The sequence below is a fragment of the Neomonachus schauinslandi genome, chromosome 5, assembly GCF_002201575.2.
Source record: "Neomonachus schauinslandi chromosome 5, ASM220157v2, whole genome shotgun sequence".
Lineage (NCBI taxonomy): Eukaryota > Metazoa > Chordata > Mammalia > Carnivora > Phocidae > Neomonachus > Neomonachus schauinslandi.
In genome coordinates this window covers 106,760,525-106,773,546 of record NC_058407.1, presented here as the reverse complement: position 1 = coordinate 106,773,546, position 13,022 = coordinate 106,760,525, and the positions used below count along the sequence as shown (strand labels likewise).

General features: G+C 36.7%; 1 protein-coding gene across 19 annotated transcripts in view; it reads right to left on the bottom strand.

Moving 5' to 3' along the window:
* The window catches only part of PARD3 (par-3 family cell polarity regulator), a 656,432-nt gene that overhangs the window by 335,550 nt on the left and 307,860 nt on the right, over positions 1 to 13,022 (bottom strand). For all 19 annotated transcript variants that reach the window (XM_021685996.1, XM_044915499.1, XM_021685999.1 and 16 more), the window contains exon 4: positions 11,588 to 11,766. In XM_021685996.1, coding sequence (XP_021541671.1) covers positions 11,588 to 11,766 — 179 coding nt within the window. The remainder of the gene's footprint in view (positions 1 to 11,587; positions 11,767 to 13,022) is intronic.

Genomic DNA, 13,022 nt, shown 5'->3' with positions numbered 1-13,022 from the left:
TCATGATCTCAGAGTTGTGGGATCGAGCCCCCATCCAGCTCTGCACTGGGCATGAAGCCTGCTTAGGATTCATATTCTCTCTGTCTCTCAAAAAAAAAAAAAAGAAGAAGAAGAAAAAAAGCCACTCAATTGCCAGATGGCCATAAACATTCCACAATCACCAAGTATAAGGAATAGAGAAAAGGGACCATCATTTTTTACCCTACTCTTTCAACAAAGGCAAGTGTATGAGAAAAAAATAAAATATAAATATTTCAGATCAGGTTACAATTTGAAGAGCCTGGATCATTTTCCAAAACTACAATAAAAATGAAGAGCAACATTTGACTAATGCTGCTTGACTCTGAAAAACAAATTTAAATCTGAAACAATTTTAAAACATTTTAGAAAGTGCCACATATTTCTTATTTTGACAGCAAGAAATACCTACCCACATTTCATTTTCTTTCAAAAATATGTAACTCTAAACACTTATATCTCCTAACTAAAATTATGAATAACAATAGCATTTTTCATCAGAAGCAATTTGCACAACACCAAGAGAAGAAGGGAAGAGATGCCGGGGAATGAAAGAGAAGAAGTAAGGTACTTACAGTAGTTGCCTAATTCCAAAATATCTACAGTCTTACACATTATCTAAATGTGCAACATAAATCTTTTATATTTACCTAAATGTTTTTCACCTTAATTTAAAAGCAATATATTCAAAGAAATCACTAAAATTTGAAAATCAAGATACTTGCACCATATAACTAGCCTGCCAATGTAAATACTAGCACTTCCTTCTTATATTTTTCAGTCCACAATCATAATTTCAATGAACTGGGTAGATAAGCAAAACAACTGAGTAATTTCTGTGCAAGTCCCTAGGTACAGTCGACGATATGACTTTCTTAAAGTTTTCCCCTTAATTGTGAAATTGCCTCCTCAGGTAAATCATCTCCACAGATTTTTGAAAATGTAGAAAAATTATTTTCACTTATCAAAATCTCATCCTATTTATGCTTCTCATAATTTCATAATGACTTTTCTGGAGAATTCCATCTCCACACGAAAAGCATTTACCATAAAGAAATTGATAGCTCAAACTTCTAAAGAATTAAGTCCTTCTCTCCAACCCCATCAGCAGAAAAAGCATGTTCTCTAAGCTGGATATTAACTTTCAAGGAATCTATTTTTGTCCCCGAATTATAACTGAAAATCATAACTTTAGAAAACATGATTCCAGAAAATTTGGAATAATTCCTATTGAAACCCCTCCTCTGTCCCCTCAAAAAACCTTAACAATCCGAATAACGTGACAACAAAACAGCTGTTGCACCAGGATGTCTCAACAAAAATTAAAGACACAAGTGGGAGTACCCAGCCATGAGAATGCCAGGTTTAAAACTGGTGAGCATTTCTCAAATTCAGTCTTGTCATAGGGAAGGGTACCAACCATCAATCAGTATTTAATAAAATCAGTTGAAAAGCTTTCATTATAACTCATTTCCAAAAAGAAAAATACATCTCAGGGAATGACCAGGTGTGCCCAAGGGCTCACAGAGACCTGTGGCTGAGTCCCGGTTCCTCACATGCCAAGCATCTGTGCATGAACTGCCATCTCTGATTCTTAGCACAAAATGTGGGTGACACAATGTGCCTTGTAAAGCTGGGGGGTTTTTTTTGTTTTTTGTTTTTTTAAAGATTTTATTTATTTATTTGACAGAGAGACACAGTGAGAGAGGGGAACACAAGCAGGGGGAGTGGGAGAGAGAGAAGCAGGCTTCCCGCCGAGCAGGGAGCCCGATGCGGGGCTCGATCCCAGGACCCTGGGACCATGACCTGAGCTGAAGGCAGATGCTCAACAACTGAGCCACCCAGGTGCCCCGTAAAGCTGGGTTTTAAAAAAACTTTGTGTGATGGAAAAAAATTTAGATTTACTGAAAAGTTGCAAGGTAGTACACAGAGTTCCTACCCACTCTTCACCCAACTTCCTCCGATGTTAACATCTTACATAACCTTGGCATAGTTGTCCAAACTAAGAAATCAACACTGATACGATACTATTAACTACACTAACAGATGTATTTACAATCCATCCGTTCCCCCCAACCCCCATTTATGTCCTTGTTTCGTGCCAGGATCCCAAACTGTATTAAATCCTCCATCCCCTTAATCTCCTCTGACCTGGGACAGTTTTTCAGTCTCTCTTAGTTTTTTATGACCACAATATTCTTGAAGAATATTGGTGAGGTACTTCATAGAATGTCCGTCAGTTCTGATTTGTCTTGAGATTCCTTACGATTAAACTGGAGTTATGAGTTTTGGGGAAAACTCCACTGAGGTGAAATACCCATCCCACCGTACCATTTCAAGGGTTCATGATATCACCATGACTTATGATTAGTGATACTAACCTTAATCACTTGGTTAAGGTGAGTCTGTCACTTCTCCACTATAAAGTTAGTATTTTTCACATTCCCTCCTCTCTTCTTTGGAAACAATTAACTACAGCCAATCCTCAAGAGGAGGGGAGTTAAGCTCCCACCTTCTGGAGGGGGACATATTATTTATACTATTTAGGATTCTTCTGTAAGAAAATTTGTCTTCTGTAAGTAAATTTCCCATTTACTTTTTATTTAATCATTTATAGTATCAGTATAGTCTTATGGATATTTATTTTGGTTTTTGGATTATAATCCAACTGTACCATTATTTACTTTGCTGTCATTAATGCACATAAAATATCAAGAAGAGGGCCAAATATATAAATTCTCAATAACAATAATATCAATCACAAGGATTAGAGAAAACACAAAAAATTCCTCAAAAAAGGGACAGAAATGGAGATCAGTTAACATAATCAGATTATTAGTACAGATATTCATTAAGCCAGCATTTTTTTACTTAAGACTAAAATGTTAAGATATAATATAGACTTGGTGAGGTTTTAAAAAAATATGCCAGTTCTAATAATAAGCACATGCCCATTATTCTTATATTCATGTCTTAACTGCATAATAGAAAGATTTAAAGGAAATAAAAATGAAAAGGTTATTGTGAAATATTTTATAGTTTATTCAACTAAATGAACATTGGGCATAAACAAGTAAAATCTTTAACAAAGAAAAAAATTTTTTTTTAATAATTGGGCAATGTATAAAGTCTGTAAGCATGTTGCGATGTGGGTAGGATATTTGTCAAAAGCACAGAATTTGAAACTGCAAAATCTAGATTCACATCACAACTTTACCATTTAACAGTTGGTTTAACTATTACGTGACCTATTTAAACTCTTGAAGGTTTTACCTCTTCATCAATAAAATGGGAACACCAACAACACTTAACCAGGAGAGGGAGATTAAATGAGATATAACATGTAACAGACCAAGCACAGTGTCTGGCAAGAAGTCCTCAAAAAAACCTGGCTATGATTACGTGAAAATATCAAAAACCTCAAAACGGATACAGGTTAGAGATGACATAGATGGGAACCACTTCTACCCCCACACTCTAAAACACCTTGACTGAAATGCATTTCTCCAAAGGCAGACCTGGAAGCCAAGCAAATTACAACCAAGGTTGCCAGTCCAGCTAGAATGCAAGCAGCAGGTGGCTCTAGTCCTGAGCAGTCCCATCTTCTACTTTTCTTGTTAACAAGAGGACATGAAGTGACTACATCTAACTTTGTGACTTGAAGGAAGTAGGTTTATAAGCTAATGTATCAAAAATTAAAAACAAAAACCAAGTTAAAAAGATGAAATAAGGCCAAAATATTTTTAAGTGTATAAAAGCCATGCAAATGTTTGTTCAATATGATTCAATGTCATTCTCAGTTTTCAGAGTTCTCTCCAAGTCAAGAAAAACAGGTGAAACATATTCATTTCCCTCTCTATGTAACTTTGAGGCTGCTCAATAAAGATTTTGACATTACTTTGGTTTATATTTCTGGAATGGTTTGTGAACTCTAAAAATACCACACATCCAGGCTCAAAAATTTTCTCAACAGCACGTTAGGATTTTATAACTTTGAACACAAATTATAATATTCAAAGCAAGTGAAGACAGATCATATCCCTACATGTGGCACAGAAATAGATGAGACTAGGTTATTAACAACTCCAACTAGGTGAGCTTGGCAGTTGAAGTTAGCCTATTGTAGAAATGATTATAACCACCACTTACTAAAAGCACACAACTGTACTGCAATCAAATGAAGATCTTTTAATATGCAAAATAGAAGGGTGAAATTTATAGTTTCAGAGGCCTTTAATGGGAAATACAAATGTTGCTGTAGAATAGTCTAACATCTAAGTCTCAGCTGGATCCCCCTTGAAGCTAATGCCCCAGAAAATTAAACACAGCTATAGGTCTCTCACAGAGGAAACATGTGGTTTTAGGGAATGATCTCAGCTCATCCTCTGAGGTTTTTAGATGATTACTGTAACTCACTAACACCTATGACTGGCTCATAAATAACAGAAGATAGACAACGTTTTTCAATAGCCAACTGGTCAAACGCACTAGCTTAAAAATAAAATAGCCTACTCAAATTTGCCAATATGACTGGCTTTATCCAATAGAAAGCATAAAGGAGAAGCAGAGATTCAGAAGCCAAATGATTGAGAAAGGGATGAGGAAGCAAACAAATAGGTAAACACAGACTGCAACTCTATAAAAAATGAATGAATGAATGAATGAATGAGCAAGCAAGCAGCTATTTTAGAGTACCATGAAGTAGGAGCCAATAGTAACTGCTAATACACTGTCAGCACAGCAACCGGCAAAGTTTTCTGACTCTGAATAAAACAAGAAGTACGCATTTTCTGGAAGTTCCTTGTGTCTGAATTAGCATTGGTGACTTCACACATGATAATGGGAATATGGTGTCTTGACCCAATGTATTCAAATGTACTTTAAACTAAGACTGGGGGTGGAGGACAATATGCCAAGGAACAATAGACAGGTACATTATTTGTATCAGAGCTTCTATTTAGAAAAGATATGTCCTATTCCAGTCTGGCATTGACAGAATAGGATCCAATATCCCAGCAGGTTGTTATAATAATTTTATTTAAAACTCAAAAAAACTCTTCTTAATGGACTTTCAATTGAAAATTATAAATTTGAGCAATCTAAGTATGAGAAGTAAAATATCACAAAACCAAATATGGTAAATGTTCCAGATTCTATTCTGCTATGATAGAAAAATTAGCCTAAAAGAAGACATCTCAAAATAACCATAATACTCTTATTTACCCTCTCTTAACAGGCAAACAAGCACACTTTTCTTTTTCTTTTCAGTTCTAAAAAAAAAAAAAACAAAAAACAAAAACAGACCCTGCCCTGAAATCAGTGAAGCAGCTTTAAATAAACACACAAATCTCCTGAAATAGGTAAAGGAATCCACTGTTACAAATATATTTCATCTTTTAAAAGTTCACAGGTGATTCTGATGCAGAGCCAAATGGGAGCCACTAAACTGTACAGTAAGACAGTACGTTCCAGAACTCAGGAACAGTACCACTTGCTTCTTTGTTTTCTTTATCCTCCCCCTCATCCCATAGCTCACTCCATCTGGGACTTCTCACAGTGCTTTATACAATATAAGCACTTTACTCTTTATTAGTCATGAACTTATGTGAAACAATTATCAGTGGCTTTAAAAATATTCATTTCCTTGGTCAAATAAGTCTACTTCAGGAATCTAAGAAAATAATCAGAGATGTCAACATAAATTAATATATAAGGATATTTTCTGAAGGGTACTTCTAAAGGTTACTTATTAGAGCAAAAAAAAAAACCTGGCAAAGAATAAATGTCAAGCAACAGGAAAATCACCAAATAAAATGAATAAACACCAACTACAAAAAAAAATCAGTACATAAAAGAACATTATGCAAGCTATCTATATTTATGAGACATGGGAAAATGTTCTCAATATAAGACAAAATTAGGAAAAAAAGTCAGGAAATTAAACTATACTCATTCGATGATTCCCCACTGGTAATAAGGACAGCCACCAGCTATACAGAACTATGCTTCAGAGTCCCATGTTCATACACCGAACTGTCAATATTACTCATCTACACAATTCCAAATTACTTACTTGCTTCTTTATACTTTTCATTACTTTATAAATGCAAAGAGCAAATAGTAGTATTATAAGAAAAAGACTATTTGAGGAATCTTAAAATATACTACAGAAATGTTTATATAAATATTTTTCTAAAGTTAGAAGAAAGATCTCATAACTCTTCTAATGAACAGAAAGAGAGATGACAAAGACATAATTAAGATAGCAACTCTTCCAAGAGCTTGTGTATATGAGGAGTACTGGAAAGGTACCAAACATGTCAAGCAACTAAATCAAAGAGAAACAATAAATCCAGGGTGTCAGAAATATTCTAAGGTATCTTTTTAAGAACTTTTAAAAATAGGGATGCCTGGGTGGCTCAGTCGGGTAAGCGTCTGCCTTCGGCTCAGGTCACGATTCCAGGGTCCTGGGATCAAGTCCCACGTCAGGCTCCCTGCACATCGGAGAGTCGGCTTCTCCCTCTGCCTGCCGCTCCCCTTGCTTGTGCACTCTTTCTCTCTCTGACACATAAATAAAGTCTTTGAAAAAAAAAAAAAGAACTTTTAAAAATAAAAATTTACAAGATACTGATGCTAATACAACATGTTCTCTTATGACTTTCTTCCCTTTACCCTAACATCAAGATATGTTCTTAATGCTACCTTTGTTTTTATCTACCCGTGTAAATTTTATTTGGTGGGGCAGGGGAAGGGGGGGGGTCGATGAAAGGGGCAGATAACTTAGAAAAGTAACAGCTCTCGGTCTTTGGGGGAAAGGAATAATGGCTTACAACCAGTGCACAATGAAATAATGCACAGACTTTATCCTTGAAACTTCATGGTTGGCTGATTCTGATAAGAGCCTCATTACATTGTTCTTGATGGAATGAATCAGATGCTCTCCACATACTAGTTAGACTTTATTTGCAGGGACAATGACTTAATAAGGATGACCAAAGAGGTGACAAAATGATTTAAGTGTTCACACTGATTGAAATACTCTTTCCCAAGATGAAATATTAAGCACGTGTAAAATCTCAAATGAAAATACATTTTCTAGCAATATACTCTCCATACTAAGTGCGAGCAAAATGTTCTCTAAGAGTTGAAAAAAGCAATCGGCTACAAAATGCGGGGCAACAGGAGTGAGTCAATGTTCCAAAGAACTTTTTTAAAGAGCCAAGACTCTGGGGCACCTGGGTGGCTCAGTCAGTTAAGCGTCTGCCTTCAGCTCGGGTCATGATCCCAGGGTCCTGGGATCGAGCCCCACATCGGGCTCCCTGCTCGGCAGGAATCCTGCTTCTCCCTCTCCCACTCCCCCTGCTTGTGTTCCCTCTCTCGCTGTCTCTCTCTCTGTCAAATAAATAAATAAAATCTTTAAAAATAAATAAATAAATAAATAAATAAAATAAAGAGCCAAGACTCTCACAGGGGAAGGGAGGGAAAAATGAAACCAGACAAAACCAGAGAGGGACACAAACCATAAGAGACTCTTAATCTCAGGAAACAAACTGAGGTTTGCTGGAGTGGAGGGGGGTGGGAGGGATAGGGTGGCTGAGTGATGGACATTGGGGACGGTATGTGCTATGGTGAGCGCTGTGAATTGTGTAAGACTGACGAATCACAGACCTGTACCCCTGAAACAAATAATACATGTTAATAAAAAAAAAAAAAAGAAAAGAAAAAAAAAAAGCCAAGACTCTCGTCTATTCTACATCTCACTTCCAAATTAAAGAATGAAGAATTGTAAGAAATACAGAAGCCCATAGAACCCTTGGTCTCTCCAAGCTCTCATGTGGTTTAGTTGCACCAAAATCTGTCTACGTCACCCTCTAAATTTAATAGTGGAATGACTACATTAACTGGGAAGACTCCACCTCTCATCTTGGTTTTGAGCCACAGGAGCGAGTTCAACATGGTAGGGTTCTAAGATACTTGAATGGAACTGCCTAGTTCATAAATAAGAGATTTCTACTAATTGGTGACATTATTCCAAAACTGTTTGTTTTGCTTATCAACTTAGAAGAATAGAGGTCACTTAACTATGTTGATGAGTTATACTAGAATGTCAACTTAATTTTAACTATTAGAGATCAATGCATCACAAGACTATGAATCCTTAACTCCTTTATTTCAATGCATTTATACAGAAAACCTAAGCCACTACATACTCATAAAAATGTATAACATCTTGAAATTGCCCAGCATAGGCAAGCTCTCATGGCCTCAAGAGAAGTAAATCAAGTTAATACTGATCAGCAAGTATACTTTCCTCCAAGTACCCGTTCTGAATACTGAAAATACAGGAAGTCATTTTATAAATGAAAATAAGATAGCACTTAGTGCGATATACACATACAAAAAAGAAAATCTCTCAGATTTTAATACAAACAGCTTAAAATTTTGATAGCAAGCTTAGGAAATGGGTACTTGAAAAGTAAAGAAAAAGATAATTCAAAGGACAAAGTCATTACACATTACCCTTTATGTGTGTGTGTTGTATGCAAACATGATTTCATCTAAAGATGTGGAGGTAAATCAAGGTCTTTCCTATGAGGAAGTGTGGGCATTTGGCTACATTAAAAACTGTTCCACATAGGAAAAAGCTTATTGAATGAATAACCATTTTTTCATTTTTTTAGAAGATTTTACTTATTTGAGAGAGAGAGAGGATGAGAAAGAGAGAGCATGAGAGGGGAGAGGTCAGAGGGAGAAGCAGACTCCCTGCCAAGCAGGGAGCCCGATGCGGGACTAGATCCTGGGACTCCAGAATCATGACCTGAGCCAAAGGCAGTTGCTTAACCAACTGAACCACCCAGGTGCCCATGAATAACCATGTTTTGTTTTGTTTTGTTTTAAGATTTTATTTATTTATTTGACAGAGAGAGAGACAGCGAAAGAGGGAACACAAGCAGGGGGAGTGGGAGAGGGAGAAGCAGGCTTCCCGCGGAGCAGGGAGCCCGATGTGGGGCTTGATCCCAGGACCCTGGGATCATGACCTGAGCCGAAGGCAGACGCTTAACGACTGAGCCACCCAGGCACTCCTGAATAACCATTTTTAAAACAAAACTACATTCAAATTTGTCTCGCAACACTTATATTTATAATGTGAAAAAAATGAAAATAGTATAAATGTCCAACAATAAGAGAATGATAAAGTGTATTTTACAATGAGATATTCTGCATCCATTAAAAATATTTTTCAGGGCAGTGCCTGGGTGACTCAGACTCTTGATTTTTGTTCAGATCATGATCTCAGGGGTTGTGAGACTGAGCCTCAAGTTGGGCTCCACATTGGGCGTAGAGCCTGCTTAAGATTCCCTCTCTCCCCCTCGGCTCCCCGCCCCGATAAATATATATTTCCAATAAAATTCACACCAGGGGAAATCCGTATGATATGAAAAAAAAGGAGAAATAATAAGGATCCAAGTGTTGACACAGTATGACTCCAACTCTGTGTGGATATATATATGTGTGACAGTATGTGTATGTGCGTATGTGTGTGTATTCTTTATTATCTCAACACTAGGTGTTGCTAAATTTTAGCATTATAAATAATTTAATTTTGTATTGCACTAGTTTCCCAAATTTGTTACAATGATAGATACATGTTATTTAAAACAAACACTCAGTGAGGTGACTAATTGGCAGTGTGCACCACAGTCCTCTGGCAGCGTGCCCGCTGTGCCGCTCTGCCGCAGCTGGAAGGCCAAAGTCCATTTCCTAAATCTCCCCTACAGGTAAGGATCTAGAGGCAAACAGCATTCTGCACATTTGCATACAAGAGCCTGACATTTAAATGATGGTTGTGGAAGAGGGAATTGTCCTGGGCTGTTGTGTTGTGAGGGGCAAGCCTGGCGATGGAGAGGATCCAGTTTGCTGAGGCATTTCTGGCTTCAGTTCCTAGCTTCACAAGTGACAAGAGACAAGGTGAGCACACCTGGAGACAGGGTGCTAGCATCAGGTGGGCAGATGCAGGGGGAGGGATCTCAGGTCACTTCTCTCTGGGAAGATGTGCAGTACTGCATTATTCAGAAAGTCCTTGAGGAGGTCCAGCCTAAAGCCCGCTCTTCAAGCACTTCCAGTGATTTTCTGAGATTCCAATTCTAAGTATTAAGTTTGTGTTTATGTTTAAAATAGCTACTGTGGTTCTGTTTTGTGCAACTGACACTGACTCACATACCCAGGATGTGGAAGGAATTAAAAAGAAAACCCTGATTACCTCAATGACTTCTGAGCCACTATCCTTAAACCATGTGAAAATCTTTTTAATAATGCATTTTTTTTTAACTGTCAACTCTACTTGTTTATACACTTCTAAATACCCATGTAAATTAAATCTATTCTGAACACAAATTAATTGTCATGAGGCTTATTCATAAACTGGATTCTGCTTCTTTGGATGGTTTACTTCATGATCAAGCATTCTAAAATTTCAAGTTAATCTCAATGAGAAGATACTCCAACTTGATTCCTCACCAAATACATAATGAAATATTTCAGAAAAGTAAGCCTAACAGTTAAACTCCTAATCCAAAAAATCAGAGACTACAGCACACTGTTTTTTCCTGGTAGATTCTTCCCAGTTAAGGTACTCTAGATGCTCTATGTATTTTTTTTCCTTAAATGAACTACTACAAAAGAGTGTTTGTAGAAATGCAACAAGTAAAAAAAAAATTAAAACAGGTACTTTCACATAAATGCAAAGGATAAATCAAATATTAAGCTATATTCACTTTAATATTAATATGTAATTATAGTTCAACATACACATGGTGCTCAATTACTGTCTGCATTGAAAAAAATATTAATTCATTCAACAGATGTTTACTGAGACTCTACAGATTCAGCAGTGAAAATGACAAACACAGCTTAAAGCTCATTGAGTAAAAGGTTAGAGGTATAACAGAATGGGATGATAAGGCTCGAAAAAATAGAATAAAGTTTATTTTTTTAGACTAAATAAATTAGGTCATGGACTGAAATAAATTAGCTCAAAGAAGAAAATGTTACTAAGACTAGGAAGTACACGTCCTTTCTCTAAGAAGAAAAATTGTCTATAGGGTAGTTAGACTATGGATTCTACTTTCATCCTTAGAAGTCCATAATGCTATAATTTCTTTAATGTACCTCATGAACCAATAGGAATATCTGCCAATACATGTGTAAAATACCTTTGCAAGGACATGCAAAAGGCTAATAAGGGGATTACCCCTGAAGAGAAATAGGGTGACTAGGAGACAAAGTAGGAAAGGGACTTTACATGTACACGTTTCGTGTCAAAAGATTTCATTTTTAATCATAAATATATTATCTATTCAAAAAATGGATACATAAATAAATCTATTAGCATGAATTTTATCATAAAATGCAAGGGCAATATAAAATAAGAAGTCATCTAAACTTTGATGCAGAAGTTGATACGCACACACACAAAAGGCCATAGTGAAGATGGGCTAGAAGCAAAGGATCCAGTCAGCAGCTGACATTCATCATTGATACTAAGAAGACACAGAATAGAAATGGTTACCTTCCTGTCACAGGTTTTAGGGCTCCCAGCAGTGTTTTGCTTAAGGAAGCCAGCTGTTGTTGACCAGCGTGTGGGGTTTTTCCGTGAAGGCTCTTCAGAAGAAAAATTATTATCACTAATGGAAGTTGAAAGGCCAATTAAAGCTGGGTCACTGCTTCGTCGGACATGAAGAGGCATATCTATAAATACAAAAAAGCATTATATTTTTTACAAGGTAACTAATGTCTGAAAACTACATGTTAGGATAAAGGTAGTGAAATCCAAAAGATTAGAGTAACACTTAGGTGACAGTGGGTCACCATTCTAAATAGAAATTCCATTAGTTCCTTTAAAACACTTTACGGCAAAAGAAATGTAGTATGTATGGGATAACCTGCTCTGGAGTCAGACTGCCCAGGCTCGTATTTGTGCTTCATCAACTTGGTATCTGTCTGGTTCTGGGCAAGTCGCCTAACTAGACTCTGCTTCTAGTCTCTTCCTACGCAATAAAACCATCCTTCTTCCATAAGGGTATCTTGAGGACTAAATGAGATGAAGTGCTTAAAACAGTACCTGACACTCCGTGCATACTCAATATACAGGGGCGCCTGAGTGGCGCAGCTGATTCAGCGTTGGGCTCTTGGTTTGGGCTCAGGTCGTGATCTCAGGATTGTGAGATCAAGCCCCACTCTGCTGAGCGAGGAGTCAGCTTGAGAGTCTCTCTCCCTCTCTCCCTCTGTCCCTCTTGCTCATGCACGCACTCTCTCTCTCAAATAAATAAATAAATCTTTTAAAAGATATATATCATACATATTCTAAAGTAGAAATAACGATGTGAGCCATGGAACAAATTTTATCTAACTTTTAACCATATCGGGATTAAAAATACACAATCTAAACTTCTTGGCTCATCTATTAAGGAATTCTGTTAAATAAGATAATTACCTTGTTCAAAGAAGTACTATCAGAAAATATAGAGCACAAACACATTTCTTATCCTTAAGATAATGGGAATCTTGAAAGTAATATGCAGGTATCTGGCATATACTCACATACACAATTACATGAAAGACAGTGTTTCAGCAACTGTATTCACATAAAAGAGGGGTCTGTTTGCAACTGCTATAACACAATCATTAACAAACTCAGGTTAATATTTGTATCAAGAGCACTGAGCACACCTTAGCAGATACAATCATTGGTATAGCAGAGAAGGAACAGAACTATAAAACCAGATAAGAACAAAAGCACATGAGTCTGTAACACTGGGAATCAAAACCAAAAACTCCACTTACCAACTGAGCAAAATCACTCAAAAACATTAAATATAAGATGAAAAATTTAAATTATGTTAAAAAATAAATAATGTTAGAGACGATCCATTTTCAAAAACTAGAATGCAAGGTAAATATTTCTAAAAAGTCTCTAAAAAGGGTGCCTGGGTGGCTCAGTCGGT